Source organism: Macroventuria anomochaeta, assembly GCF_010093625.1.
Source record: "Macroventuria anomochaeta strain CBS 525.71 unplaced genomic scaffold BU25scaffold_46, whole genome shotgun sequence".
Taxonomy (NCBI): domain Eukaryota; kingdom Fungi; phylum Ascomycota; class Dothideomycetes; order Pleosporales; family Didymellaceae; genus Macroventuria; species Macroventuria anomochaeta.
Genome location: NW_022985407.1, coordinates 58,182 through 86,148, shown reverse-complemented (window position 1 = coordinate 86,148; position 27,967 = coordinate 58,182). Strand labels below are relative to the sequence as shown.

The following is a 27,967-nucleotide window of genomic DNA, read 5'->3' as shown; positions in this document are numbered from 1 at the left end:
GCACCACGTCCGTTTCAAGACATCGTCGAGAACGCCGACGCGCACTTCACCGCAATTGCACGCGCCTCCCGATTAGACGCGCCTTCTCGGCGCTTTTCGAGGCTCAAACCAAGAGCCGTGAGATCGAACCTCGGTGTTCACTAGCGCGCTTCCAGCGAGATCGGCTGCCGAGGGATCTCGACCGTATTGTCGTAATGCATACAAAGATCAGCTCCCCTACACTTCATCCACTCTCTGTTCATCTTCACCTCTCACATCAATCACCATGTCGCCAACACCGGACTGGGTCAAGCAATTGAAGCCTTCGGGCGCACAGGGCCATGAACTCCTGTCTGCAGAGCGTGCCAATTCGAACATTCCTGTTCAGAAGCTGGAAGAGCTGCTACACACCAAAGATGTCATCCAGAGGCGGAACAAGATCACCAAACTCCTCAAATCTGAGCCCGTGTTCGACAAGTCGCAGAACTACTTCATGGGAAGGACAGATCGTTTCGAAAGAGCTCTTGCAAGGGAGAAGAGGTTGAGACTTCTCAAGAAGAAGCACAACTGGTCATATGAGGAGTTCAGGGCCGCCACAGAGCTCGTCGGTGAGCCTGGTCCATATGGTCTCCACGACAGCATGTTCAAGGTACGCCGGATCCTGCCACTTGCACCAGCATCACACTAATTGTGCAGGTCACACTTGCCGGTCAAGGGACACCCGAGCAGCAGGAGAAGTGGCTCACAAAGGCCGAGAACTACGAGATCATTGGATGCTACGCCCAGACTGAGCTCGGCCACGGATCGAACGTGCGTGGACTCGAGACAACAGCAACCTGGAACGAGGACGACAAGACCTTCACCCTCCACTCGCCACACCTGACCTCTAGCAAATGGTGGATCGGCTCTCTCGGCCGTACCGCCAATCACGCCGTGGTCATGGCCCAGCTCATCATAAAGGGCAAGTCCTACGGCCCGACCCCCTTCTGCGTTCAGATCCGTGACTTGAAGACCCATGAGCCTCTCCCCAACATTCACGTTGGAGACATCGGTCCCAAGTTTGGTTACAATACCATGGACAACGGTTTCCTCCTCTTCAACAACGTCAAGGTACCTCACATCAGCATGCTTGCCAAGTACACACATGTCGATCCCAACACCAACAAGTTTGGCCGCCGTGGCGCCCCTACCCTCGTCTATGGCACACTCACATGGGTACGTTCGACAATCGTTATGCAGGCTGGTAGCGTTCTCGCTCGCGGTGTCACAATCGCCACCCGTTACTGCGCTGTCCGTCGCCAGTTCCAGGACCGAGATGCTCCAGCTGGCGAGGCCGAGACACCTGTACTCAACTACACCATGGTCCAGATTCGTCTCCTCCCTCTCATTGCCGCCACATTCGCTCTGCACTTTACAGGAAAGTCCATGATGGATATGTACCAGGCCAATCAGGCGAGGATGACCCAAGCCAAGGACCAGGGTGATGCGAAGCGTGGTGCTGGCCCTGAGGAGCTAGAATCCGGCAGCGACCTCATGGCTGACCTACACGCCTCGTCTTGCGCACTCAAGTCGCTCAGCAGCACTATTGCTGGCGAGGGTCTTGAGGCTTGCCGTCGTGCGTGCGGTGGTCACGGATACTCCAGCTTCAGGTAAGGCCGAGAGACATCGCAATGAATTTCATATGCTAACATCCTCTAGCGGCATTGGCCCCTGGTACGCGGACTACCTCCCCACTCTTACATGGGAAGGCGACAACTACATGCTCACCCAGCAAGTAGCTCGCTACCTTCTCAAGTCCGCCCGTTCTGTCCTCAAGGGCGAGCGACCCACCAACGACACAACTAGGATCCTCACCGAGTTCCAGTCACGCCGAGAAATCGGCTGTGCGTTTGACATCATTGGATCTGACAAGGACCTCGTCGATGCCTTCGCATGGCGCGTATCTTTCCTCACATTCGAAGCCTCCAAGCACCGCGACACAGAGAAGAAGCCCTGGAACGACCTCCTTGTCGACTTCTATCGCCTGTCAAAGGCCCATGCGCAGTACATGATCGTCAAGAACAACCTGTCTGCACTGCAGGCTATTGCGAACAACGACCAGATCAACAACGAGACTGTTGATGTTCTGATGAAGCTGTTCCGTCTCTTCGCTCTGCACACACTTGAGCAGGAGGGTAGCGAGTTCTACGCCAGCGGTGCTTGCAGCAAGCACCAGATCATGCTTGCAAGGACCAACGCCGTGATGAAGCTACTGAAGGAGATCAGGCCACACGCCGTTCGTCTGGTCGATGCTTGGGGCTTCGACGACTGGGTGCTCGACAGCAGTCTGGGCCGCGCCGATGGCAGAGTGTACGAGGACATGTTCTACCGTGCCAGCGAGCTGAACCCTCTGAACAACATCACCGTGGATCCTTACCCGGAGAACGATGTGCTGTTCAAGAGGATCGAGAAGTCGAAGTTGTAAGATTGTAAGATTGTAAGATTGTAAGATTGTATCAACATGGCCGTGAATGTTGGAATTGAGTTGTATAGCGCATATTTGGATAGAGAAACATGATGACCTCGCACACTGTTCACATGTGCGTCACGCGTCCGTTTCGGCTCACCGCGGTAGGGCTGAAAGCGAGGTCTGTGCGAGAAATGAAGCAACCTCAACTGCAGCTTGGTGACCTAACATGTACACACACAGCCAGGCGCGCAATGTTGTAGCTAAGCCAACCGCGTGTATCCAAGTCGCGCTATCTTCCCGAATACACAAACCCATTTCCACAGACTGCGCCTTATCTCATCGCCCACCATGTCCGTGATCCTCTGCACAGGTGCGTCCCCTCCCCCACACCTTCCATTGCTATAGCTAACAAGCGCAGCGGGATACGACCACACGATCCGGTCCGCCTCTTTTCTCCATCCCAAAGAACCACGACTGACCTCGTCCCAGCTTCTGGGAAGCCCTCTCCGGCATCTGCTCGCGCACGATCCCACACCCCGACTCGCAAGTAAACCGCCTCTGCATCTCGCCCGACAAGCGCTACCTCGCCGCTGCCGGGCACCACACCGTAAAGCTCTACGACATCAAGTCGACCAACCCGAACGCGATCCTCACCTTCGACGGTCACACAAGCAACGTAACCGGCGTCGCGTTCCACTGCGAGTCGAAATGGCTGGTCACCTCTAGCGAAGACGGCACAGTCAAGATCTGGGACACTAGAAGTGGAAATGTGCAGAGGAACTATACGCATGGAGTGCCGGTGAACGACGTGGTCATTCATCCGAACCAGGGCGAGTTGATCAGCTGTGACCGGGGCGGCAATGTGCGGATCTGGGATTTGGGAGAGAACAAGTGCAGTCACCAGCTCATTCCTGAGGACGATGTGTCTGTCGCGAGTGTCACGGTCGCGAGTGATGGGAGTATGGTGTGCGCCGGCAACAACGCCGTGAGTCTCTCTCATCCCTGCGGCAGGGAGTGGTAAAGGTGAGTGTGGCCCGCTAACGGAGACAGGGCAACGTTTACGTCTGGAAAATGGTCATGCGCGGCGACCTCACGTCGATCATACCCGTGTGCAAGTTCCTCGCCCACCACACCTACATCACCCGCGTCCTGCTGTCCCCCGACGTGCGCCACCTCGCAACCTGCTCCGCCGACCACACCAGCCGCATCTGGTCCGTCGATCTCTCCTCCCCACACAACGTCCAGCCCGGCGACGCCCTTCCTTCAGCAGCAGAACGCGATCCTGCCGCCTTTCCACTCGAGACAACGTTGCATGGACACCAGCGCTGGGTCTGGGATTGCGCGTTCAGTGCGGATAGTGCGTATTTGGTTACCGCCTGTAGCGATCATTATGCGCGATTGTGGGAGCTGGGCAGCCAGAGTATCATAAGACAGTACAACGGGCATCACAGGGGCGCGGTTTGTGTCGCGCTGAACGACACTGCTGTGGGGAACTAAGAGATAGACGTCACACACTGACACGTCTGCGACAGGAGGTGGGAAAGGGCGGAGATCGCGGATGAGAAGGAGTTGACATGTTTTGATGCATCAGCGCGGCGTTGGTGTTGGCGTTCGAAGGATGGCTTTGCTTCAGGAGGGATTCCCAGCTTGGCAAGGGCTTGGGGACAAGGCGTGCTTCTAGAATGTTTGTTGTGTGAGAGCATGGGAGACAGACTTGCAGAGGTTCGTGATACGCGTTATACTGAACACTGCCCTGGCTCTCCACTTTGACCTGGGTATCGTGCTGCAAAGGCATGGGTAGTCACTGACTGCAGGCGAGTTGCATCTGCGAAGATGTGAGCGAGTGAAGGGGGACAGCGCGATTCGTTCTGCACTCCACGAGCCGTCACTTCACTTCCATCATCTGCGGTCTCAGATATAAATTCAGCCACCTGCGGTCTCAGATATAAATTCACCCACGTCCTCAACTGCATTCTCGCCCGCCATCCACCCACGCACACAACTCTTCCACCTGTCGCATTCAGATGCTGCATTCGAGCCTGTCGAAGCCTGCAACGCTCCGCTTCACGACCGCGGTGCCATGTAAGTACAGTCCTATTGCAAGCGGCTGGACTACAGCTGATCACTCCTTGAGTAGTCAAAGCAACCAGCGTGAGTCGCCGCTGCTACGTCTACCTCCTGACTCCGCAACAGAGGTTATTTTTCGCAACCTTGACGAGCGAGCATGACGGTGCGCACTGGTAGAATCTCCTTTTGGTACCAAAGAAAGAGTAAGGTTGGTACTGGAGAAAGAGCAAGGGATCACCCCACATGCAGCCAGTGCATATACGCAGAACGAGTTTCGTTCTCATCCCGCCTCAGTCCCCCTCCTCCCAATCTTTGCTTCCGCTCTTTATTATCAAGCAAACATTACCTGTCATGCCTCGTCTCTCTGCTCGTGCCAGACGGAGAGAACGCCGTCGAAAAGATAAAATTATCGACGACTCAAGGGTCGTTGTTTCATCACCCACAACAATCAACGTCAGCTTTGTCTGCCTTACGAGAAACGCGGTGTAAGTTGCACGGATAATGGCTGTTTCCGCAGTTGTGCAAAAAATCAAGTTGAATCGCCGTGCTTCGCTTTTCGGCCGAGCTGCGTAATCACATATTGTCATATGCGCTAGACACTGCAACACATCAGCTCGGCAGATACAATCGCAGATACTTCGTCCAGCATCGAGATCGCCTGTCCGTTATTCTGGCCTGCGTTCAGCTGTACTACGAGACCCTTGAAGTCAGTTTCATCTCTCTAGCCCTGGTCTCTTTTAATTCCTCTTAGAGACATGAAGGGGTACCTCGTTCGCTGGAATACCTCTACTATTCAGTCTACCGCCTTCACGGACATGAGCATATTTGGCTTCTGGCCTATGCCCGAACTAGTTGGGCTGTAGTACACTGAAGAAGAAGTACGTCATGCCATTTTCACACACACAGATAACTGATCGAACTGAGTTTTCTTTCTGTAGCAGTTCTTTTGATGACTTCAACAACAAAGAAGAAATGATAAGGCAGACCAATGCTGCCCACCCTATTTATAAAAACAAACTCAGTCTCGGCAAATGCTCTGGCCCGATTTCTACCATGCCACCTACACCCCTAACGACCTTCACCCACACTCTGACAGTCCAATTTACCTGTATGCCCCTTGACATCCGTGACCCCCAGTCATCATAGCTTGCTTCCTGTCAGGTAGTACTGCGTTGCCAAGTTCCCAGGGTCATCTGAGAAGGATCCCACTTCGATTACTACGTCTTTGCTAGGAAGGACGTATTGACCATGTTTCCACCTCTGCAATGGCCGCTGCGAAGCACTGATTGAAGCTTTCTTAGTATCTCCTGCATTCAAGTCTACCAGGACAAATCCAACAAGGACTCGACTTGGAAATCCTGACAGAAGGTCGGCAATACACTTGAGCAATGTACTGCCCTGGACGCGAATCCATGGTGACTTTCACTTCCACAGGAAAAGTTTCTGATAGTTCTGAATGGTTGGTAGTGCCGAGCTTAGTGTCGGAAATCGAAAATGTGGTGTATGACAAGCCGAAATCCAGGGGAAAGGCTGCTGTAACACCCAGCTTATCCAGAAGTGACTGTCCAAACCGGCGATCGTACCGAATGTTGTTGCACCAGTATCGTAAGGTTGCAGGTGGCCCTCACTAGTTGGAGTGCTGTACGATAGCCTGCCGCTGGCGTCCACGCGTCCGCAAAGTACATCGGCCAACCCATGACCACCTTCGACACCTGCGTACCACCCCATCAGAATGGCAGAAACCTTCTTCTCCATTCTTTCATGTCAACGTCTGATCAACGTCAATGAAGAGATGCGCGATCCGCCCCTACCCCAATAGTGTCTATAGGCGACGAACCATGACTCTCTTTCGGCTGCATCATTCCCACAAGCTACCGGGTGGTCTCTGGTCCCGGTGGAGGAAAGACAGACACCAGCCCACGGTTCTCAGAAAGTCCTGGGGCCGTGTACTCTCCCTCATCCTTCCAGTCATATCCCACAATGCATTGGTGAAACTGGAGTGGTGAGTTTCCGCGTTTCCATCGCTTCAAACCGCGCCACCTGGCACGATCGTAAGGTCCACAGAACCTGCTATCAGATCATTCTTCGGGAGCATGATTATGCATGGAGCGAGGAGGAGGATGTGTCGCGCAAGTTCGACTACTGAGGGGGCTGGCTCGGGGCGGATGGTTTTTGTGGAATATGAAGCGGAGTCTGTCGAGAAGGCTTGGACGCATTCAAACACGCATCTCATCTTATGGCAAGTCTGAGCATCTACGCAGGTGGTCAGTGATATATGACGGTCGCACAAGCAGTAACAACGACTTACAGCCATGACGCAAGTAGCTGTATAGGGGCTAGAATAGCCTGACTACCGTCCTGCATCCACTTCCCTCTTCCAACTCTTGAACCGCCCCACACACTCTCTTCGGCCCCATACGCCTGTCCCCCAAACTTCGCAATAAGACCTACGCCGCTAATTTCGACTCCGCCGACACTCGTGCGCCATCTTCATGCACGTACATTGACTACATTGTCAAGCTGCTCGTCGTCGAGGATAGCAGAAGACCACTCCTCTCCTGCTGCCTCCATCAGGAAGCTTTCCGATACCTAGGAACCTACATCAGCCTTACCTGACGCACTGGCCTGGACTTCAGTCGCATTCGCGCCAGTGTGGGAAGTGCGGTGGCCTGTAGATGCCGGGGTGAACCTTACTTTCGTCAGGTTGAACGTCCCTGCTGCTGGCTACTTCGGCGCGCCACATTGCGTCGAAGTGGAGCAAGAGTTCGACGAGCGTGGTAGGGATTGCATCAAGCGTACCCTACGAGGCATGGTTGACCGCATGGATCTTGAGGTGCGATTTGATCATGCGCTGCGCGACGTCTAGGCCCGTCAAGGTCCCGGACCGCCACCCAGTGGCCTTTACGACACTGCAAGCACCCGAGTACCTCCGACCCCCCGTGTGCTTGACCAGAACAGTTCAAGCTCGAAAAACAAGCCCTACGCATTCCTAGAGTACGACGGTGCAAGGCTCGACCGTGTGGACGCGTGAAGGACGCCCGTGCCTGGAAGGAACGTAACGAATTGACGATCTATCGCTCACTCCTCCTACCCCTAAACTGTCCCACGCTCTCCTTCACCCCAAACCCCTCTCTCAACAACCCCCCGACATCCTCCAAACTCAGTCCAGCGGTTTCCGGATATATGCGCCAGACAGTAACCCAACAGGCCACGCAAACCCCCGCATACACCACAAACGTGCCCGTCGGAGTCAGAAACTCCATCATCGGCAAAAACGTCAACCCCACAATCGTATTACTGAACCAATTCGTGCTCGTCGCCAGCGCAGAGCCCAGTGCACGGACGGAGAGGGGGAAGAGTTCAGACTGCTGCCAGGGCACACACCCGAGTCCGACGGCGTAGGAGGATACGTATATGACCATCGATAGGAGAATGATCGCGGGCCAGACCTTGCTCCCTTCCGCCTCTGCACCTTCGGCTCGGACCAGAAGGTGCGAAGCTCCTTCCTCGCCGGAAAGATCGATGAAACTGAACGCCACAGCGCACAGCGCAAGACCAGCGACCATGACTGGCACGGAAAGGAGGAGGATGCGGCGTCGGCCGATACGATCAATACACCAGAAAGCAACGAGCGTGAACGCGAAATTCGTGACCGCGATGGAGAGCGAGGTGAGTGTCGGGCTGTGGAAGCCGACGAGCCGGAAGATGGTTGCGGAGAAGTACATGAGGCTGTTTGCCGTCAGTCGGCTGATGTCGGAGGCTCCTGTAATGGGGCTTACCTGTTGAAACCGCAGAGTTGCTGGAAAGCTTGCAGCATGCATGCTATCGTCAGGGCGCGGCGGTTAGGACCGACGGAGGCCAGTTGGTGGAAGTTGGAGATGATGTGTGTCATTTTCGCCTTCCAGCTTCCTTCGTGTTTGACGGTCGATGGGGCTGCGACATCCTCCTCTTCTAGGATCTCCTTTTCGACGCGACGTAGGACGGCGGTGACCAGCTTATCCATCCCCGCTCCATCCCCATAGACTCTCGTAAGCACTTTCTTGCCCTCTGCGACCTTGCCTTTCTGGATCAAGAACCGCGGCGTCTCAGGCATAAAGAACAACATGCCAAACTGCGCAATCGCCGGTACCGCACCCAGCCCAACCATCCACCTCCACCCCCCACCCCTCTCACTAAACGCCCACCCAACAAGATACGCCACAACCTGCCCGCCCGTAATAAACAGACTACTCACCGTAACCAGTCGTCCCCTGAACGGAGACGGCGAGAGTTCGCTGATATACAGCGGCACGACGAAGCTCGCGCTCCCGACCGCGGCCCCAACCACGCTGCGGCCCGCGATCATGGCCCACACAGACGTTGCGTACGCCTGCCACACTGCGCCGAGCACGAACAGGAGGTCGGCGGCGAGGATGGCAGGTTTTCGTCCTACGGCGTCGGCGAGCAGGCCTGTGAGCGGGGAGGCGAGGAGCGCGAAGAAGGATGTGGCGGAGGTGATCAGGCTCTTGTCTAACGTGGTGAGGGGGCGGGAGGAGAGGTCGGAGTTGATGCTGATGAGGGTTGAGGAGATGACGCCTGTGCTGGGAGGGTGTTAGCGAGCCGGTCCTCGACAGTACGAGTCACCAGAGGCATCAGCGAGCGGTCACTTTGTAAGGCGGAGCATCATAAAAAAGAGTGTTGGCAGGAGTGGTTGCTCGACGTGCGTGCCGTAGGCGCGGAAGCATGTGACAGGACGAGAGAGGGACGTACTCGTATCCAAACAGCAGCCCAGAAATACCCGCGCACAGCGTGAGCGTCCAAATAAACACGCCTGGCGACACAAGCGCGCTCTCGTCTACATCCCCATCATCCACCTCTTCACTGTACCTCACCTGTCGTTCATATTCGCCGTCGTCATCATTCGAAGTGATAAGTGGCTCGGCGGCGGTATCCGTCATTTCGCAGGCCTCATGGGAAGCCGGGATGGCGAGAATCGCATTTGCTCGGGAGAGGTTCAAGTTATACGACGACATCGGCGCCGCGCGGACGTCAGGGAGACGGGCCGCATTGCTACGTCTGGAAAAAGCTGGGGTCAGGGTCTAAGCTTGGAACGTGGACCCCGTGTCAGTGCGCAGGGCACAAGCCGGTGCCTGGTGATCACGACCAGGGTCTTGTCAAAAGCGTGCAACTCATCACACGACCGCGGAGATGTTCGGAGGACGAAGGTGGGAGAAATGGCTACACGGCTGCAGGCAAGGTGGGTTGAGTATCCAAAGCTAGGTGACATTGATGAGCAGCGCAACGTATGCAAGACTGCTGTGCTAGCTATCTAATCTGCTCCTTTGCCTTCCTTCCTCACCTCACAGTCAGCCCCTCCTAATTTCGCCAAGGCGGCGCGCATAGAACGCATGGAGGCATTCGCAGACGCACACTGAGCTCAACGTTTCAGTGTCAGCTCCTTGGACATGTCCTCGAGTATTGCACGACACTTTTTGATGCCAGCCACGCCAACCAACGCCTATCGCTAATTCCTGACATTACTTCACCGTCGCGTGGAGATAGTCGACCGTCTAAGGGAACGACCATGCTCAGCCGGCCAGATTTCCTGTTGCAGTCACGAAAGGGTTTCTGCAAAGTCCTCATTTGGGTTCCTCAGCATTTTCGGCTCCGTGGTTGGCTGGACCTGTAGGAGGGCCCTGGTGCTGGTGCTGTGAGTGTTGGTGGATCATGGGCTGAGCATAGCTTGCACTTGGTGTACCGCGGTGAGGCTGGTGGGGGAACTGGTGTTGCTGGTGCGGTGAACCGTACTGTGGCTGGTGTGGGTGCGGGTAAGGGCCTCGCATTGGCGTCACTGCACTGGTATTAGTCGTAGGACGGTACGACATGACGTATGACTTACTCGATCCTGGTGGCATTTGGTACATCTGAGGACCCTGCGCACCGGGTTGCATGTACATGATAGGAGGTTGCTGATGTCCTTGCTGCGATCCTTGGTGGCTCATCATTGGCGCTCCAGGGCGAGGGCTGGGGAAGCCATTGGCACCGGGAAGGATGTAGCCGGGATGCTGAGGGTAGCCAGGAGCCTGCGCGTACATCTGCATCTGAGGCTGTGCTGGCATACCCATGAAGGGCCCGTTTGAAGGGTTCTGCTGCATCATGTGTCCTCCCATCTGTGGTCCAGGGCCGTTGACAAACTGGCCGCCTTGTGGGCCACGGAGTGCAACGTGCTGCATGCCAGGGCTCATGCTGTATTGAGGCACCTGCATCTGTTGCGGGTAACCGGGCATTGGCTGAGGCTGCCCACCGTACACGTAAGGCGGCATTTGACGAGGCGAAGGCTGGACTGATGAGGTCGAATGCGAGAACTGCATGTGAGGTGCTTCGAAGTGGGGTGGACCCTGTCCGTGGTGAGGCTGCACTTGGGGACCGCGAGGTGTATGTCCAGGGGTGTGTCCTTGCTGCATGACCTGGGGGCCCTGTAGATGCGGCGGCAGCTGGTGTTGGTGAGGCATAGGACCGTTCGGCATGCCGTTGTGGATTCCTGCCATTTGGGGAGGTGGGGCATGCTCAAACAGCTCCTTGTAGCCCTTGTCTCTGTTAGACTCCGGGAAGTCCCATGTTGGAGGTGTGCGATGCGAGAATGGGATGCCAGCGTTGAACTTCTTGTCCTGTTCAGAAGCTGTCTTAGCCAGGCGATCGAACGGACTGAAGGCCTCCTTCAGATCAACATTCTTCAGTGTCGGACGTTGTCCACCAAAGAAGCTCGTGATCGCAGGTCTGCGAGATTCCTGTCTCGATGCTGCAGAGTCGGGTCTGGGGCTGGAGGCGGCGCTGGCGTTACCACCAGGCTGAAACGTGTGCGCAGCAGGGTTGGGCTTGAACTCGTGGGCACGAACGTTGAATTTCAGGGAGGCGCTGGAAGTTGGTGTCTGCACACCACTGGACGCTTGCGAAGGGCCAGAGGGTGCGCGCATATCCTGTGCGGGTATTGGCTGAGGTACACCGTTGTAGGGAAGACCGCCTTGTTGCTTGTGTTGCTGTTGAGTGAGTTGCAGGCGCGTACTAAGCAAACCTTGGTTGCGGGCGGGAATCTGAGCTGGGATTTGGTGAGAGCGATCCCGCATGCTGGCCGACTGATAGGCGGACTGGCCTGGGCGAGGACGTTGGGCCTGTTGTCGGTCGCTGGGAGACGTGCTTGGGGCGTCGACTTTGGTTGCACCCCCTCGCGTGGCTGCTTTCGGGTCTGAGACAGCGGTGGATGTCTTAGGTGAGGAGGCTTTGGTTTCCTGCGCCTGCTTAAGGGCTTTCTCCACAATCGCAGCCTGCTTTGTCTCGTCCTTAGCGAGTATGGGGACCAAATCAGTTGGGACCGGTGTGCTCAGTTTGAAGTTCAGGGCAAACTTCTTGAGGTCATTCAGCTTCACCGCCTTGTTCTCGCGCGCAATACTCCTTTGTCGCTCCGACATGCGGAGTTTCTCTGCCGCTGAGAAAGCTTTGAAAGAGTCAAGCAGATCGTGCTCGACGTTGGTCGTAGCGTCATGTGGCTTTGCAGCCTTGCGAGGAGGGATGGCTGCAATCGCCGGCTTGGCTGCAGTACTGGGCTTCTGCGCCAGTTCCGCGACAGGCTCAGTTGCAGCAGCTGGCTTGGTCTCGGTCTCGGTCTGGGAAGCAGCTTCTTTGGGTGCATCGGGCTGTGAAGGTGCTGTTGCAGGTGCAGGCGCAGGTGCAGGGGTGGTCGGCTTCTCAACGGCGGGAGTGGTGGTTTGCTGCGCTGCCTGTGCTGCTGCCGAGTCGGGGCGTGCGATGGTAGAGGACAAGATCGCAGGGTCAACTGGCGCACCTTGGACTGTGGCCTGAGCACTGGGCGCGCGTCTTGCAGGGGGCGTGTACTTGTTCGCTTGGCCACTCGAGAGAGGCGAGAACTCTCTGCGAACACCACTGTACCTAAGAAGCTGTTAGCTTATGGACCTTTCATCTTCGAACTGAATGCCGTACTTGTCCTCCTCATCCAGCCCCTGATCGTCCTGAGCGTTGTGACCTCCACGCTCTTCGCGGATGTGGGAGTTGGTCGCAGTGCTCGATTCGATCTCGCGCGCGATTCTATCGGCGCGAGCTGCCCTCTTAGCATACTCAGGGTTGCTGCGGTCGATGGCAGTGGTGTATATGTTCTCGTCGTAGTTGCTCTTTTTGCCTGTGATGCGGTCGTTTGCAGCAAATTGGTCCCATCCTCCGAGACCCCCAGACCCGAGCTCAAGGCTGGTATCGGGCCCAGAGAATTCGAACTTCTGGAGGGTACGCTCGCGCATCGCCAGGTTGCCGGAGATATCCGCATCAGTTCGGAATCCGGCCGTGCCGTTCTGGCCCTTGGCCTGTGTCCTGTCGAGCACCACATTGTTGACATTGAAGTCGGCAACATCACTCATATCGAAGGACATGACGTAGGACTCGCCCTGTCCGGCGTACTCGTCCGGGGTCTGACCGTTGGCCTGGGCGTTGTCGGCCGGCTGCAGCTGCTTCACCATCTTGAAGACATAGCGCAGCTCGCTGGGGTCCAGAGAGGTGCCTGAGAGCACGCCAGAGTACTTTGCGCCATTCTTGAGTGTGATGGTTCCCGGCAGGCCCTGAGCTTTGGTGTTAGCGCCATTTCCCTTCCCGCTACTGTCTGCTACGTGTACTAACAGTCAAGTTGGCCAGCAGGTACATCATCCGGTCGCTGAGGTGCCTCATTGGAGTTGCTGTCTCGCCAGACACGCTGGCTGAGAGCTTCGGGGTGTTTGTGACACCGTTGGTGGGTGTGGGATTTGACGGTCGTTGGGTGATAGGGTTCGTTCCCAGGGACCATGCCTTGGGAGCTGGCGGTTTCCTAGAGACGGATGCGAGTTAGCGTTGCGCTTGAGCGCGATTTGATGTAGTCAGGCTTGAACAACGAGCCCCCAGATCTCGCAAGTCTGATTACAGACAACATCTTGAGGGTGCCTGGCAAGATTGGGTTGTTGCACTGTCCCTCCATGTGACCGCTAGCATGTCACACGAGGTCTACGGCGGAGTGCCAGCCTTACCCCACGCTTTCTCGACGAGATAATTGAGCGTAGTCCGAGAGGTATAGCGCAGCAAGCTGCTCGTGCAAGCCATGTATAGGGAACGTGTGGGAGAGCTCACCTCTGGGCGGCGTCAATGGGGCTTCCGGGCTTGCGCTGTGCGTCAATGCCTTTCGCCGACGAGGTCATCTTCAATTTCTGGCCGGGCGTCGCGGCGGGCTGGTTCAGAGCATGGAGAGCGCTGTTGGGGGTCGCGGCGGAGATGGACATGGAGGGACAGAACAATAACGCGGGCAAGCTCCGTAGGCCGAGACGCAGTGAAGCAGAGCGGGGAGGGGGGGGGGGGGGAAGGGGCGCCTTTTGGGGAGTGAGGGCAGCAGCGCTGGACGCTCAGAACAGCACGCGCGGGGGACGACAACAAAAGAGACGCCCACAGCGAAGACCAGACGGGCGGAGAGCAGGTGGATGAAGAGGCTGTGGGAAAGTTGCCCAGATGCTGTCGTGAGTGCTGCAATGCCAAGCGGATCGCCCCGTATGAAACAACGGAGAGCGGGCGGGAGCTAGGCCAGGCTGAGGGCGCGGTGGGAAGCTGGCGTCTCAAGATGCCTGGAGCAGACGACCGCAGCGCGCAGAGGGCGCCGAGTGGAGCAGAGAGGGTGGTGAGGAGCGTGTGTCGCGGCGATTATGCTGTGACACCCCACGACGACGCCAGACGGCACGGAAGAGGGCGTTTGCACAGCAGTGGGGAGGGCGTTTGCACGGCAGTGGAGAAGATGGACATGCTGCAAGCCTCACTATGGAACGCTGTCGACCTGAGGTCCTTTTCCGCAGTGCAGCATCACGCAGTCAGCAAACAGCAGTTCACTCCACTGCGAGCGCTCCATGATATCCACTCCCCAAGTATTGACATGCAGCTAGCTCATGTCGTAGCGTGAACTCACGGCTTCGACAGCAGCTCGACAGTAGCGTGCTATTCCCGGCGAATGGCGGTCGCTCGCAGCCATCGGCGGGTCAGGCCGTCCAGCTGCACGCCATGACGAGTGTTTGTGTGGTTTGCTCCTGAGATGTTCGGCATGCATCGACTGGGCTGGCTATCTTGACTGCAACTGCATGCCTCTCCCGGACTGCGCTCAGCTCAACCCGGACTGCGCTCAGACTGCGCTCAGACTGCGCTCAGCTCAATTGCACCGTCAGGCGGAATGTAACGTCGCGCATGAACCCGGACCTGCTTCAACATTCGTGGCTGATCTTCCGCCGGAGTTCGCGACACGTGACTGATCGTTGAACCCAACATCGACTCCACCACGACCGCCGCCGAACGAGCAGACGACGCGCCCGTTCGCTCGGCCCGACCACATTCACACCCTCGCAGCACTGTCGGCTCGACACACAGCATGACAGACGAAGCATCCTCGGTGCGCTCCTCGCAGGGGTCCGCGCGACGTGCGCCCAAGAACGTGAGCCTCTCTCCCGCATTCCGCGCCGGCGCCCTCTGCCACCCTGTGCTGACAAAATGAAGCCCCAGCAGCAGCTCTCGCAGATCGAAAAGTCGGTCACACATCTGCTCGTCGCCACCAAGCAGCTCCTCGGTTCGTCACGTGCGCCCAGCGAGCCCACCACGCCCGCTAACACTGCGCAGAGACACTGACATTATGGTCGCGCGGGACCGCCACCGAGAGCGAGGTCTCCGACGTCTATGTGCGGCTGGGGTACGAGTTCAACATCGCGTCGCGGGCATTCAACGCCATCGGAGTCGACACAAATGATCTCGGGAACGTGCCCGAATTGCTGCGTGGGATCCTCGAGGAGACACTAAGCCAGGAAGCATCGCAAGCCAGCCTCGACAACTTCCTCCCCCGCATACGAGACATCATCATCAACCTCCTGCATGGGCTGAAGAAGAAGCAACAGCGCCTGCGGCAGCGCACAGGCCGAGATGGCGCGTTGAATGGCGGCAGTCCAAGGCAGGGCAGCATAGGAAGCATGGGCGAGCCAGAGGAACTGCAGCAGCAGCAGCAGCAGCAGCAGCAGCAGTCACGAGCGTCGAGCCAACGGCTGCCATCGCGCAGCGACGAGAATGGCACCAACCCCGACCTGCCCCCTCGGTCCTCCTCCGTCGCCGGCAGAGTGTCGCCCACCAAATACGACTCTCTGCCCTCGAACCCCAGAGCGAACCGCAACACCGGAGCAAGCCAACTGTCCACGGACTCGTCCATGTCGAGCAACACCGCGCAGCAGATGCCTGTCATCGCGCCATATCCAGCTGACGATGCTATGCCCCAAACGCCAGAACCGCCGCAGCCCCCGCGACCCAACTACGCCGTCGACTTTCCACCGCCTCCACCGCCGCCGAAGCAGGAGGATGCCCTTGCTGCCTTGCAGAGGGGCGGTGAGCTGGAGAGGAGGGCTTCGAGGCGTTTCTCTGCCTACCAGATACAGAAGCACCTTGGCACAAATGGCATACCGCTTCCACCTGTGCAGAACTCACCAATCCCGAATCGAGGAAGGGACGTACGGGAATCGATGAACGCTGTGAGGACAAGAGGATCTATGATGCACAACCGGCAGCGCTCGAACCAACAGCGACCGACAGTGGACACGGCTGTGGACAAAGCGAATCATGTCGCAAGGCGCATCTCAGAGGAGAGCTCGCAAGGCGCGGCACCGGTCTTGCCGCCGCCCCAAGAGTCTGGGCCGCAACTGAGCCCTATGCAGCAAACGCCAGAGGAGATGCTGGCCCAGCCGCAGTTCCCAGCGCCAGATCAGCCGTCCCTTGGAGCTACGAGTGGCCCACTGGGCGATCCAATTGATATGGCTAGTGACTCGCCAGAGAAGCAGCCTGCACAGCCTGCGAGTGTACCGGTGAGGAGTGGTTCTCGCAGAGCAGCGAAATCGCCCTCTCCACAACCGCAACCATTCGTGCCAGAGCAATCACCCCAACCTGGCAAAGAGCTTACTCTGTTCTTGCAATACAAGAGCAAGATCAAGAAGTACGTGTTCTCAGATGGATCTGAGCTGTCACCTGGTCGACTGCAGCTGGCCTTCATCGAGAAGTTCGCCTGGGACACTCACCGAAACGGCGAACTGCCGGAAATCCACATTCAAGATCCGGTCTCCGGTGTGCGTTATGAGCTTGAGGACTTGAACGACATCAAAGAGCGCTCGGTCCTTGTTCTGAACGTAGAACAGCTCGACGAAGTGAAGAACCACATCGACGACAAGTTCGGTGGCCTTAGCAAGCTGGTGGAGAGCATCAAGACCGTTGTGACCGACCAGCAGTCGGCTATCGATCTTGTTGCCGAGCGTCAACAGCAGACAGCACGTGAGCTTGCCGGCATTGCAGCAGCACCACCCTCTTCAGCGCGCACCTCAGCACTGCTACCATCTAGGCCGATGCAGGCTGGCACTCCACCTGATGGCACCCTCACATCAGCAGCCCAACTCAGCGAGGTGCAGTCACTGCGCCGTGACCTGGCCGTTGTCAGACAGACATACTCCTCATTGGTCTCAGACATTCAGGCTAGCATGTCCGCTGTCCGCACCAAGGCAAATGCCGTCAAGTCAACTGCCGTCAAGGCCGCGCTGCCCGCACTTGATGGAGACACTGGCCGCGCATACATCAACAGCGGCAAGAAAAACTTGCAGGACGATTCCGAGAAGATTGTCAACAGAGTGGATGATCTCCAGGACCTGGTGGAGGATCTTCGCAAAGACGTTGTCATGCGCGGTGTACGACCCCTGCCTCGCCAGCTCGAGGTCACAGCCAAAGATCTATCGAAGGCGACCGCTGAGCTCAAGAAATTGCAGGACTTCCTCGCGAAGGAGAAGCCTCTGTGGACAAAGATCTGGGAGCAGGAGTTGCAGACAGTCTGTGAAGAAAGGGATCTCCTCACCATGCAAGAAGAGCTTGCGGCTGATTTGCAAGACGATCTCGAGAAAGCGACTCAGACCTTCGAACTCGTTGAGCAAGCGACAAAGCAACAGAACCTTCAGAATGAGAAGGACCAGGGCAAGGGAATCCGCACCGCGAGCGGACAGAAGGCTTTGAACGCAGTCGCTATAGATAAGGCTGTAGACCCCCGACAAGCCCGAGACGGAGTGCTAGGCGAAGTCAAAGCTCTGCAACCAAACCACGAAAGCAGACTCGAAGCTATCGAGCGCGCCGAGAAGGCTCGACAACGTGATCTCGAGACTCGGCGCGACGATGAGTTCAAACGAGAGCTCGGCGACTTCGTCTCGGAAGGCAAGCTCAAGAAGAGCGGTGGAGTCGAAGAAGTTGAACGCATACGTCTCATGCGCGAAGAACGTGCTCGAAAGGAGCACATGGAGCGTGAAGCTGAGCGTATCAGAAAGAAGTCAGAGAAGATGGAAAGACAACGACAGGAGAGGATGGAAGCTGCAGCCGCAGAAGCTGCAGCTCAACAGAATGGCACCGAGGAGAAGACAGAAGAAACTCTACCAGCAGAAGACGCACCAGCACAGGAAGAGGCTAAGGAAGAAAGGGCACCGTCGCCTGAAGGTGCAAACCCTTCCTGAGACCGTGCCTTGATCCATTCTTAGCCCTCACATTACTGTGTGCTGATGCAGGGTTCACAGGTACACCTCAACTAGGCTACACGGTTCGTCCTTGGGTCAAATCTGGAGTACCCCTACCAATGCAGATGCTGGCTCATTCGCCTGGCCTAGCGAAGCAACTAGCACATAGCCCATCGACTCCTACCATCCGAATTGTCGAATCTAGCGAGAACTCGAACGCGTCATCACACGTTGCCGGCAGAGATGCGCGTACAGCAACACCGATCAGCATCGACTCCTCAACACCCGGACAGTCCAGCCTCAGGCGCCGCACGCAGAAGTCAGCATCCCTGAGTTTGCGTACAAAAGAGAAAGAGTCGTCGAGTCGCAAGTCCACACCAACACGAAGGCCGAGAGGCAATACTGTTCCGTGCAATGGCACGCCGCAAGGGCCGCAGACGCCTGAGCACAAGAAAGACGGAGCGGAGAGTGTACTTAGCTTTACACCTAGTGTGAGGGGCCAGCAGTTGGCGAATTGGTTCTCTGGGCTGTTGGGCAGATAGTCCATGAGCAAAAGAGAAGGAAGACAGGAAGAGAGGGAAGAGAAGGAAGAGAGGAAGAGAGGGAAGAGAAGGAAGAGATGAAGAGAGGGAAGAGAGGTGCAGGGAAAGAAGGCAGGAAGGGCACCAAGACTGCCAGTGTGTATGTGGTTTCCCACTTTTAGCGTAGCATATTGACACTCAGTGCAGCGTTTTCGCATGGCGTTCAGGCACTGCGCTTAGACCAATTATATCAACTTTGACATACGAAGCCATTCGACCATTCCTGATATTGTCTTCCGTTGCGCCCCCAACACCACCGGAACATGATCTCAAGATCTGGCTTGCCGAACGCAATCCTCAACGTCTGCGCCAGTGCGGACTGGGCGTAGCGGCCACTCACCGGCGCCGGGTTGCTGACCACCACACATTTCGCAGACATAAACAAGCTAGCAAACACGCCATGATACGCGTTGCTGTTAACGACATCGCACCATAGTGCTGCCCTGTTCATGGTCAACTCCATCGTTCGGATCTTCGCGCGGCCACCATCGCCCAAGGTCTTCCTCAGGTTGTGGAAACCGATATTTCCCAGGTGTACAGGCGTCGTGAACTTGCCGTTGTAGGTCTCGGCTTCGTGTTTGGTTTGCCGGCATGAGAGAATAAGGCTTATGCTATCTTGGGTGACCTGCCAGGCGAAAAGCCGATCGGGGGACTTGCGTGTCTTGCGAAATGGTGCGCGGTCGAAGACGTGGGAGTGAATGGCGTTACGGAGCTCAGCAGGAAGGCGCAGGAAGTGACAGTCAGTGGACGTGAACTAAACCCAAGGACTGGTTCGCGCGTACATGAGGTTTCGATCTTGCTCAGAAAGGGTAGGCGCATCCATCCTTGGTGGCAATGGGACTTTCCAGATGAAGGCGGGTAGATGGTGAGGAGGCATGCATGCGCACACCAGGAGGACGTTGGCATGAACGCGGTACGTAATTACCTTCACTTTACTCCACGCACATGCCCGCAGACTTTGACAACTTCGCATGTAGGATCTAGACGTTGGGACTTCACGTTTACAAACCTTTGAATTTATGTTACCGAGGTACGACTCTAGATCCAGCACTGCGTATCTGTTCGACCATTCCCATGCCGCCGTGTGAACGCTACGTTGAGATCTTCGACATGTCAGCAAACATTCTGGTGACATGATGAATTAACTCACCCTGAACGTGGACACTTGTCACCTGTATCACGAAAATTCGACCCGCAAATCCGGCTTACCAAACACAATGCGTAGTCCTCGCTCCGTGTCGTCTCTAAGACGAGGATACCAATACTTTGTATTGACCACCACAACACGCTTGACCGCAGGGAACGTTGCAGCGACTGAAATGGACTTTGGAGTATCTGGGAGAACCCTGAAATGTCACATGGGTTCCATGGATTGGCACAAGTGTGTGGCTTGTAGCAAGGGGTGGGTATCAAAAAGAAATGCTGAGAACCATGTGCTATACTCTGAGACTATGCTGGTTCCTAAACTAGAGCCTGAAGATTGGTGCAATGTACGCTTCCCTGATGAGGTTCACTGGCACGTTGGTCCACAAGGCAAGATGCGTATACTCAGGAAACCAGGAGAGAGGTACTGTGCAGACTATATACAAGAGCAGATCACTCGGAATGACAAGAAGAACTGGGAAGCAGCACACACATGGGCAGCAGTGGGTTACAACTTCAAGAGTGACCTTACCTTCTACAACACAATTGGCAACAAGAATGGCAAGCTATCCCTCCCGGTATACAGAGATCAAATTCTTGAGCCTATGGTCTTGCCCTGGCTCAAAAGAGGAGACAACTTTATCCTAGCGGAAGACAATAATAGTGGCCATGGGGGAGGTTCTGCCAACAATATTGTGGCTATGCGGAAGTAGAAAATTGGGCTCAACTACTTCTTCAACTGTCCCAATTCACCAGACCTATCCCCGATTGAGGACTGCTGGTAGCCTGTAAAGCAATATCTCAAGAAATTTCCTCATTAGGATGAATTTGAGACCAGAGAGCTTGCCTATGAGGGCTGGAATGACCAAGTTTCTCAAGGTTTTATCAATTAGCAAATAGATAATAACGTAATCGATCACTGAGTTGTCCGCATCACCAAGTTGTCCGGTTCCGCCAAGCCCACAACCAAATCTACCACCACCCACAATGCCACCACCAATTGATCTTGAATTGTTTTCTCGTGAGGATAGGATCATCCTAGCTATTGAAGCTTTAAATTGCGACGCGTCATTAAGCCTTACACGCGCTGCTGCGTTGCATGGTGTTGCTCGAAGCACCCTCACCAACCGATTCAAAGGAATGACTTCCCGACGCGATACCCGAGCCAACTCATCAAATATGACCAAGCCTGAAGAGGATGCCCTTGTGCACCGTATTAGGGACCTATCTCTACGTGGATTTGCTCCCACAGTTGATGAGGTCCGTGATATGGCTAATTCCCTGCTGGCTATCCGAGGAAAAGCTTCTGTTGGCGTCTGCTGGGTATACCGCTTCGTCAAGCGTCAAACAGATATCAAGACTCAGCTATCAAGGCCTTGGGACTATCGTCGAATCCTGTGCAGCAATCCAGCTATCATCAAGCCCTGGTTCTCGCTGGTAGCCAACATGAAAGCCAAGTATGGCATCCTGGACGAAGATACCTACAACTTTGACGAGACTGGGTTCCAGATAGGCCTTGGGGGGTGTGTTAAGGTAGTCACAGCGTCTGAGATTTGCCTGAATCCTATCAGCCGGCAGGCTAGTGATCGCGAGTGGATTACCTTGATTGCTGCTATCAATGCCATGGGGTGGCTGCTGCCACCATTCTTCATCTTTAAAGCAAAGAACCACCAGCAGGCCTGGTATCATGGTAATCCTAAGGACTGGAGGATCGCTGTTGCAGACAAAGGATGGACTAACAATGAGATTGGTTTAGCCTGGCTAAGGCACTTTATTGACCATACTACATCGCGTACAGTTGGTCAGTATCGACTACTCATTGTTGACGGCCATGAAAGCCACCAAACCATCAAATTTCAGGATCTCTGCAAGGAGAACAATATTATCACTCTCTGCATGCCTGCCCATGCCTCACATATCCTTCAGCCGCTTGACGTTGGTTGCTTTGGTCCCTTGAAGCGCGCGTACAAGAAAGAAGTGGGAGCCTTGGCAAACTGCCACATCAACCATATTGACAAGAAAGCATTCCTAGCAGTGTTTTCAGCAGTATATAAGGATGTATTCTCGTCAAGCAACATCAGATCTGGCTTCAGAGCAACCGGCTTGGTTCCCATGGATTCAGAGGTGGTGATATCTAAGCTTGAAATCAAGCCTCGAACGCCAACACCACCACTGCCTACCACCACCCCCTGGCAGCCAAAAACCCCAAGCAATGCAATAGAAATAGATGCCCAGTCAATGCTTATCTTAAACCGGATTCGAACTCATGCTAGCTCAAGCCCTGGGCCAATTATTGAGATGGTGCAGCAGTTTAAGAGAGGTGCTGAAATGATGGTGCATTCTCAGGCTCTCTTGGCTGATCGAGTTGCTTGGCTTGAGGCAGCCAACACTGCTGCCAGCGAGCGTAAATCCCGCAAAAAGCGACGGATCCAGAAGGGAGGAACCCTATCCCAGGCAGAGGCAGAGGATTTAATTGTTTCAAGGGATGTGGTGGAGGTAGTGCAGCAGGAAAGGCTTGAAGTGAGGCGTGAGACAGGTACAACTCGGTGGTGGATTCAAGGCTGCAAACAGTGTGGACAAGTAGGGGAGGTTCACTCATATCACATTGCGCCTTGATTGGCTAGAGAGTAACCGAGAAGTGATTGTACGATGCATGACTTCCGAGTGGTGTGGTTTGAGTAGATTTTCAGAGTGATCGGTGGTAAGACCTTTTCGCAGTAGCGAGTGATGCGCTGGAATATGGCAGAAGCGCTCAGAGTGACGGAGAACCTCAGGAACATGTCATCGTTTACTTTCCCTCCTCGATATTGCCTCGCAAGAAAGAAGTTTCTCAAGACGAGGTGATAAGCAGATTCCATGAAGCTGTGGACTTTTGCGTTGTAGGTAGATGCATGAAGAAGGGAATGGGAGACGAGAATTCAGCCACCAGAGGATACAAACAGTTGTTGAAAGCGAACAAGTTCCACAGGCGAACACAGTCTTCCAATAAAGGTGTCACAGAAAGCGGACCTCCAGGCCGTCGTTGCAAAACATCCAACACGCCCCCTCCGTAATCCGTTGCCAACCAGTCCTGTCATTCCCGACATGTCATGGTTTAGAGTGCCTTCTGCCTGTCGTACCTCACCTGCCGTAAGGGTGACTGCATCCTCGCACTAGTGTTGTTTACTCTCACTCACCTACATAACGCTTCATAGCTTCCTGCAAGACAACCCCAATTCAATCCTGCAACTTTCCCTGTATGCACACTATCCACGAACTCCCACAACTTACACCACGTCGTACTCGTAAGCAAAGAAGCGGTACTCTGGCTTGATCGGTCTACCCATACCGTCTCGAGCGGCTTGGTTACAAGGCCGTATCGTTGAAGCTAAATGGAGAAACTCGGCGGCGTGGACTACAGTGCCTTTGACATCACGGAGCTAGGGGAGGCGCAAAAGACCAAGTCGCATGTCACCTTCACCTTACTTTGCCCCATGCTGCTGAGTAGATCTGACCGTTAACAAACTCTCCAGTAAATCAAGAGCATTTTCCGGATACAATGCAAACAAAGATGAAAGTAGTGAAACCAGTTGCGAGCATTGCGCCGCGTGTGAGATTCCAAGCCTGTTTAAAAAAAAGCCGCGACTCTCTAATCCACACTTCTCTGGTCCCTCAGAGCCCTACTGAATGCACCGTTCGCAGCTTTGGGATGAATTTCGATAAGGGCATCTCACATAATTTTACGGCCGCCATGACACAGTCGAAGTATGTGACGGCCTCTATAATGTCGCCCTTAGTGACATAGTCGCCAAAAAAAGGTACGAGACACGAGAGCGCAATTGAACTTTCTGAAAATCGGGAGGAATGGGACCGACTCGCCGTTGTTGCGTTCACTCGAGGCCGCAAACCTATCGAAATAGTCACTGAAACCTGTCCTGTGTAGGAAGATATATGCTGAGCGCTCTGGGAAAGAAAATCCCGGCGAGGGCTTTCCTGGACTCAGCATGGGCCTTTCCGTGTAGTAGAGGGAGTTGTTCTGACAGTATGTACCTGATGATGGGAACTAGGGCCTTGTGGTCAAGTGTCCGATGGACTTCGTCGCACTGACTAATCGTGGGTGGTGTTAGGCGATCGGAGACTAGTCCCGTTTGGTCCGGAGTGGGTCCGCATTGGACGCCAGGCGACGGGAAGGTATGGATCCCCACCTGCAACGCGACAGTGCTTCTGAGCAGGAGTGAGTGAGGCCTGTAAGGTTCATTTGACGTGAAATTCTCGCTGTGACTCAAGTAGGTGTGATGGCCCACACTTCTTGCCACTTTCGCTGGAACATGGGTTCAGCCGTTCGCGAGTTCAGCCAGACTATCTCTTTGAAGCGAACGACAATGTCATCCCATGTCTGTAAATTAAGAGCTCCAGCAGCTATGCGAGCCTGGGTGACGAACCATTGACCTTCCGGTGTTCCATCAGAGGCCACCATGCCGACAGACAGGAGCCACAGTGCGAGAGAGCCATGACTGAAGAGCATGTTGAACCAGGCGTGCTCCATCTGCGCTTGAAGCTTGAGAGCCGTAGCATACTGTAGGCGTGCATGTGAGAAGTACGTGGGTCCGTGGATGATGAGGAGATATAGTACCAGTGCGTGTCGGACGATCCCAGAAGCAGTCAGATCGCACAGGAAGCTGTTGAGCTGGGGCTGAGGTGTCCAGAGTAATAGCTTGTGAACGACATAACATGTCAGGTCATGTAAGTCGGTACTAGACAAGGTGTACTGGCTCGAGTCAAAGAGGTTATGGAGCCGGCAAAGGGCGTCTGTGATGTCGGGATCGAGAAGAGGGATGTCGAGCACTGTCGGAGCCAGAACTCGGATGTTGCTCGTAGCTTCGTACCATTGCGATATAGGCGCAATACCATCACCGCATCCAAGATTGTCTTGCGCTGGAAACTGTGGCGTTTGCATGACAATCATGCAGACCCTTCATGGCGTCAGTCAATATTGTTTCGAGGGCCAAGCAAAGACTGATGCGTACCATGCAACCATCCTAGCGGTAAGAGGGGTGACGCTCTTGACATTGTTGATTCCTCCTCGCATCTGAACAAGACGTTTGAGGCCATCGACATGCATCGCACTGACATCCGTATTACCCTTGCCATACTCGATGGCGGCCAGGGTGACAACAGAGTCCATCGTCTCATCTTGCAGTGCAGCTGTAGGATCAGCGATCTTTTGTCTGACTAGTGAAACGGAGTCAGCCATTAAGATTTCTGAGTTAGCAAACCCTTTTTGCGCTCGTAAGTCGATATCAAGTGATGCGGTCTGGAGTGACACGTGGAATAGAGCGGGATCTGCAAGAGCAAGTGGCCACCAAGATACAACGAATGGATTCGATGTGATGTCAAGATCCAATGGATAGTACTGGAAAGCGATGTGAGAAAGGACTGTTGTGCGTTAGGCAAGCTGTAGTCTGGTCAGACCTCGACCTTTGCAAGACTCACAATGCTGGATCAGTCGCTGCACGTGCGGTCGTGGTAGTCTTGTTTTGGGGTATGTGTCGAAAGGGTCGAAGGATTGGATTCCAGGATTGGTCAACACCACCATCGAAGTGTCGTCGTTTGCCGGAGAGGCTGCTTTAACTGAGGGCGTTATTACGCTGTCCGTTGGCGATGCAGACAGTGGCTGATTGGCGTATACACATGGTGAATCTCTCTTGGCGCATCGTGAACATTGTGGTGTCCGTAGGTCACACGCCAATTTTGACTTTGCGCAAGCATTGCAGGACCTTCGAAGCGTCTTGCGCATCGTGTGTATAGGAATGCATGACTCTGATGTTTCGGGGAAGAAGTGCTCGGAAGGTGACTACGCCTCGCTTAGGGTCGTGGCATCCCTGCCCTTCAGCCTTGAAATCCCTGCCACCCTGCCTAATGAGCAAGTACACAAACCTCCCAAGGTACTGCATCGTGGTTCAAGTCCAACAATGGCCTTTGTGCTCAACATATCTGATGAATGTTTCTTAACACCTACGGTGGCTGATATCGCTCTGGAGAGCAGGACAAGAAGCCTGTCGAGCTGATGAGCCTGCAGTGCCTCAGCGGAGATGGCCCATATTGTCAGGAATAATAACTTAACCGATAGAGATTGTTTCGACTATCATTCAATAGATAGCTACGCAGTACACGCGCTGCTTAAGTTTGATGCTGAACACGAAGTTGAAACCTGAGGAAAGCGCCAAGATCGGAGGGTCTTTCAAGAACATCGCCGATATGACGTCGCATCGTCTTCACGACCCTGTTGACTTCGAAACCACACTCAAGCTCGAGCTTCCATAGCAACCTTGGAACGACGACCGTTCATTCGCTGTTGTGAGGATGTACCTTGACACCGTAGCGGCGGTGAGGTGCCAACGCATTGTCGTCCCAGCCTCGCGATTTGCATGATTCGCGCATTCGAGACTCCACCAGCCACCTCACGAAAGTATAGTAGATTCTAGAGTATCTTGCACAACATCACTCCACATTCCTCGCCCTGCGTCTCGACAAAGCCACGAGCTTGCAACGTGTAGCACGTTCCAAAATGCATATTTCGACCCTCTTATCACTGCCAACGACCATACTTTTACTGCTCTGCGCTGCGCCCGTAGCAAGCGCACAGCAACAATGGCCTCACAATCTTCCGAAACATATGAAGTACTTCCCCGAGGATGAGAGACATGTGAAGCGGGGTCTGGACATAAGAGAAAGGTTACACCACGAAAAGCCTGTGGGAATGAAGAAGATGAGTACAGACGAAGGCGAGATGTTCATGCTGGACAACTGGATATTTGCATCGAGCCAAAGCAAGAGATCGGACTTTGGGGACTTTGGGAATAGCACATACCAGGCACAGCCGGCGATTAGACCAAACGCCGCTGACGAGTGGTTCGAACGGTTGCGCATTAGGGATGTCTTGCTCAAGAGGCAGTTCAAGTGTCCAGAAGGCACGCTCAGCTGCTCTTCGATTGGGGCGCCGGACTTATGCTGTGGGGGAAGCAGTACATGCGTGAAAGTAGAGGGCTCCGATATTGGCTCTGTGGGCTGCTGTCCGAATGGACAAACATGCTCTGGCACGATTAGCTGCAACGACGCTGCGGGCTACACCTCCTGTCCCAACTCATCGAATGGCGGATGCTGTCTGCCTGGGTTTCAATGCAGTGGTATTGGCTGTAAGTCCGACTCCAAATCCTTTGCAACACCAATTCGATCTAACAATCAACAGGCGTTGCCGCTGGAACTTCGATTACCTACGTCCAACCGTCCACATCTGCACGCCCTTCATCCTCATCGACCACAGCCGTCGTAGTCCCTACATCTGGCTCGAGCTCCGCTGTACCAACCACTTCCTCCACTCCCACGTCTACACCGGCCCCATCGTCATCACGACCAACGTCAGCCTACACTTGCTCTACCGGCTGGTTCTCCTGCCCCGTCAGCCTAGGCGGCGGCTGTTGCCAGAACGGCCGCGAGTGCGCAACAGGCGCATCCTGCCTCGGTGACGATCCAACCAGCAGCCAGGCGCCATCAGCTCCCGTACGCCCCACTAGCGAGGCTGCTACGACGGTAACCTCAACCGCATCCGAGGGCGATATATGCCCCACCGGCTTCTACGTATGCAGCGCATACTACCCATCCGGATGTTGCAGAGTGGGCCGAGACTGTCAGACTACTGGATCATGCGTCCTACCTTCTTCGACCACAGTCATCGCGACGAACGGCGTGACTGTTGTTGCGCCTTCTGGAGCTGCTGTTGCGACTGAGGGTGCCGCACAGGGTGGGTCTTGTCCTAGTGCCTGGTACAGCTGCCCAGCAAATCAAGGTGGAAACTGCTGTCCCAATGGCTACGCTTGCGGCGAGCAATGTACGGCGACTGCATCAGGCGTGTCGAGCGTTGAGGCGAAGGTTACGCCGAGTACAGCCTCATTCGTGCCGCAGTGGTCGGTGTGGGGAATGGTGATCTCTGCGCTCGCCATCGGCGCTGCTATGGTCGCGTTATGAGGCTATGATTCACGACTGATGTTTACGACAGGCATATTATGCTCATTTCTAGCTATCTATGTAGATGTATTCCTAACATATTCTTACCTTTCCGATATTTAACCTATCCCATTACGATGAACTTACGAAGCTCTTGAATATAGTGACGACCTGATCTAGGCCACTTTATCCACCACGGGTATACATTCTGA

The 27,967-nt window shown here is 55.0% G+C and overlaps 9 protein-coding genes across 9 annotated transcripts; 5 read left to right on the top strand and 4 right to left on the bottom strand.

Annotated features, from left to right (window-relative positions):
- Nucleotides 1–265: 265 nt before the first annotated feature.
- BU25DRAFT_425839 (WD40 repeat-like protein) lies at nucleotides 266–3,925 on the top strand (the record flags this gene model as incomplete). Its single annotated transcript, XM_033708378.1, has 5 exons — nucleotides 266–628; nucleotides 676–1,628; nucleotides 1,678–2,439; nucleotides 2,918–3,413; nucleotides 3,479–3,925. 5 exons carry the CDS (start codon nucleotides 266–268, stop codon nucleotides 3,923–3,925), a joined length of 3,021 nt encoding a protein of 1,006 aa, XP_033556430.1.
- A 1,710-nt stretch (nucleotides 3,926–5,635) lies between these two features.
- BU25DRAFT_425838 (uncharacterized protein) lies at nucleotides 5,636–6,250 on the bottom strand (the record flags this gene model as incomplete). The annotated part of the gene is made up of 2 exons (XM_033708377.1): nucleotides 5,636–5,814; nucleotides 6,079–6,250. 2 exons carry the CDS (start codon nucleotides 6,248–6,250, stop codon nucleotides 5,636–5,638), a joined length of 351 nt encoding a protein of 116 aa, XP_033556429.1.
- Nucleotides 6,251–7,566: 1,316 nt separating this feature from the next.
- BU25DRAFT_352653 (general substrate transporter) lies at nucleotides 7,567–9,432 on the bottom strand (the record flags this gene model as incomplete). Its single annotated transcript, XM_033703418.1, has 3 exons — nucleotides 7,567–8,224; nucleotides 8,275–9,075; nucleotides 9,245–9,432. 3 exons carry the CDS (start codon nucleotides 9,430–9,432, stop codon nucleotides 7,567–7,569), a joined length of 1,647 nt encoding a protein of 548 aa, XP_033556428.1.
- A 331-nt stretch (nucleotides 9,433–9,763) lies between these two features.
- Nucleotides 9,764–13,866, bottom strand: BU25DRAFT_452165 (uncharacterized protein). The gene is made up of 5 exons (XM_033709783.1): nucleotides 13,634–13,866; nucleotides 13,154–13,337; nucleotides 12,470–13,095; nucleotides 10,374–12,418; nucleotides 9,764–10,325 (listed from the first exon to the last, which is right to left on the bottom strand). Exons 1-5 carry the CDS (start codon nucleotides 13,780–13,782, stop codon nucleotides 10,114–10,116), a joined length of 3,216 nt encoding a protein of 1,071 aa, XP_033556427.1. The 5' UTR covers nucleotides 13,783–13,866; the 3' UTR covers nucleotides 9,764–10,113.
- A 785-nt stretch (nucleotides 13,867–14,651) lies between these two features.
- BU25DRAFT_213215 (AIP3-domain-containing protein) lies at nucleotides 14,652–18,115 on the top strand. The gene is made up of 3 exons (XM_033701232.1): nucleotides 14,652–14,969; nucleotides 15,032–15,101; nucleotides 15,152–18,115. The coding sequence occupies exons 1-3, from the start codon at nucleotides 14,907–14,909 to the stop codon at nucleotides 18,046–18,048; spliced, it is 3,030 nt and encodes a 1,009-aa protein (XP_033556426.1). The 5' UTR covers nucleotides 14,652–14,906; the 3' UTR covers nucleotides 18,049–18,115.
- BU25DRAFT_213236 (uncharacterized protein) lies at nucleotides 18,116–18,939 on the top strand. Its single transcript, XM_033701233.1, has 2 exons — nucleotides 18,116–18,729; nucleotides 18,777–18,939. Exon 1 carries the CDS (start codon nucleotides 18,168–18,170, stop codon nucleotides 18,588–18,590), a length of 423 nt encoding a protein of 140 aa, XP_033556425.1. The 5' UTR covers nucleotides 18,116–18,167; the 3' UTR covers nucleotides 18,591–18,729; nucleotides 18,777–18,939.
- A 997-nt stretch (nucleotides 18,940–19,936) lies between these two features.
- On the top strand, nucleotides 19,937–20,638 carry BU25DRAFT_480778 (uncharacterized protein). The gene has a single exon (XM_033711065.1). It carries the CDS (start codon nucleotides 19,949–19,951, stop codon nucleotides 20,483–20,485), a length of 537 nt encoding a protein of 178 aa, XP_033556424.1. The 5' UTR covers nucleotides 19,937–19,948; the 3' UTR covers nucleotides 20,486–20,638.
- Nucleotides 20,639–23,794: 3,156 nt separating this feature from the next.
- BU25DRAFT_213188 (uncharacterized protein) lies at nucleotides 23,795–25,916 on the bottom strand. Its single transcript, XM_033701231.1, has 3 exons — nucleotides 25,245–25,916; nucleotides 24,779–25,187; nucleotides 23,795–24,724 (listed from the first exon to the last, which is right to left on the bottom strand). Exons 1-3 carry the CDS (start codon nucleotides 25,546–25,548, stop codon nucleotides 24,034–24,036), a joined length of 1,404 nt encoding a protein of 467 aa, XP_033556423.1. The 5' UTR covers nucleotides 25,549–25,916; the 3' UTR covers nucleotides 23,795–24,033.
- A 120-nt stretch (nucleotides 25,917–26,036) lies between these two features.
- Nucleotides 26,037–27,871, top strand: BU25DRAFT_415386 (uncharacterized protein). Its single transcript, XM_033707531.1, has 2 exons — nucleotides 26,037–26,947; nucleotides 27,001–27,871. Exons 1-2 carry the CDS (start codon nucleotides 26,320–26,322, stop codon nucleotides 27,774–27,776), a joined length of 1,404 nt encoding a protein of 467 aa, XP_033556422.1. The 5' UTR covers nucleotides 26,037–26,319; the 3' UTR covers nucleotides 27,777–27,871.
- Nucleotides 27,872–27,967: the final 96 nt, after the last annotated feature.

Excerpts from the sequence above, each read along its gene's own strand:
- BU25DRAFT_452165 (XM_033709783.1), bottom strand. The coding sequence starts at position 13,782 with ATGTCCATCTCCGCCGCGACCCCCAACAGCGCTCTCCATGCTCTGAAC. Across the intron at positions 13,096-13,153 it reads ACCTGCTGGCCAACTTGACT|GGCCTGCCGGGAACCATCAC; the intron begins GTTAGTACACGT and ends ACCAAAGCTCAG. Across the intron at positions 12,419-12,469 it reads GGGCTGGATGAGGAGGACAA|GTACAGTGGTGTTCGCAGAG; the intron begins GTACGGCATTCA and ends ACAGCTTCTTAG.
- BU25DRAFT_213215 (XM_033701232.1), top strand. The coding sequence starts at position 14,907 with ATGACAGACGAAGCATCCTCGGTGCGCTCCTCGCAGGGGTCCGCGCGA. Across the intron at positions 14,970-15,031 it reads CGCGACGTGCGCCCAAGAAC|CCCCAGCAGCAGCTCTCGCA; the intron begins GTGAGCCTCTCT and ends GACAAAATGAAG. Across the intron at positions 15,102-15,151 it reads CGCCACCAAGCAGCTCCTCG|AGACACTGACATTATGGTCG; the intron begins GTTCGTCACGTG and ends AACACTGCGCAG.
- BU25DRAFT_213236 (XM_033701233.1), top strand. The coding sequence starts at position 18,168 with ATGCAGATGCTGGCTCATTCGCCTGGCCTAGCGAAGCAACTAGCACAT.
- BU25DRAFT_480778 (XM_033711065.1), top strand. The coding sequence starts at position 19,949 with ATGGACTTTGGAGTATCTGGGAGAACCCTGAAATGTCACATGGGTTCC.
- BU25DRAFT_213188 (XM_033701231.1), bottom strand. The coding sequence starts at position 25,548 with ATGCGCAAGACGCTTCGAAGGTCCTGCAATGCTTGCGCAAAGTCAAAA. Across the intron at positions 25,188-25,244 it reads GCAGCGACTGATCCAGCATT|TCCTTTCTCACATCGCTTTC; the intron begins GTGAGTCTTGCA and ends AACGCACAACAG. Across the intron at positions 24,725-24,778 it reads ACCGCTAGGATGGTTGCATG|GGTCTGCATGATTGTCATGC; the intron begins GTACGCATCAGT and ends GACGCCATGAAG.
- BU25DRAFT_415386 (XM_033707531.1), top strand. The coding sequence starts at position 26,320 with ATGCATATTTCGACCCTCTTATCACTGCCAACGACCATACTTTTACTG. Across the intron at positions 26,948-27,000 it reads TCAATGCAGTGGTATTGGCT|GCGTTGCCGCTGGAACTTCG; the intron begins GTAAGTCCGACT and ends AACAATCAACAG.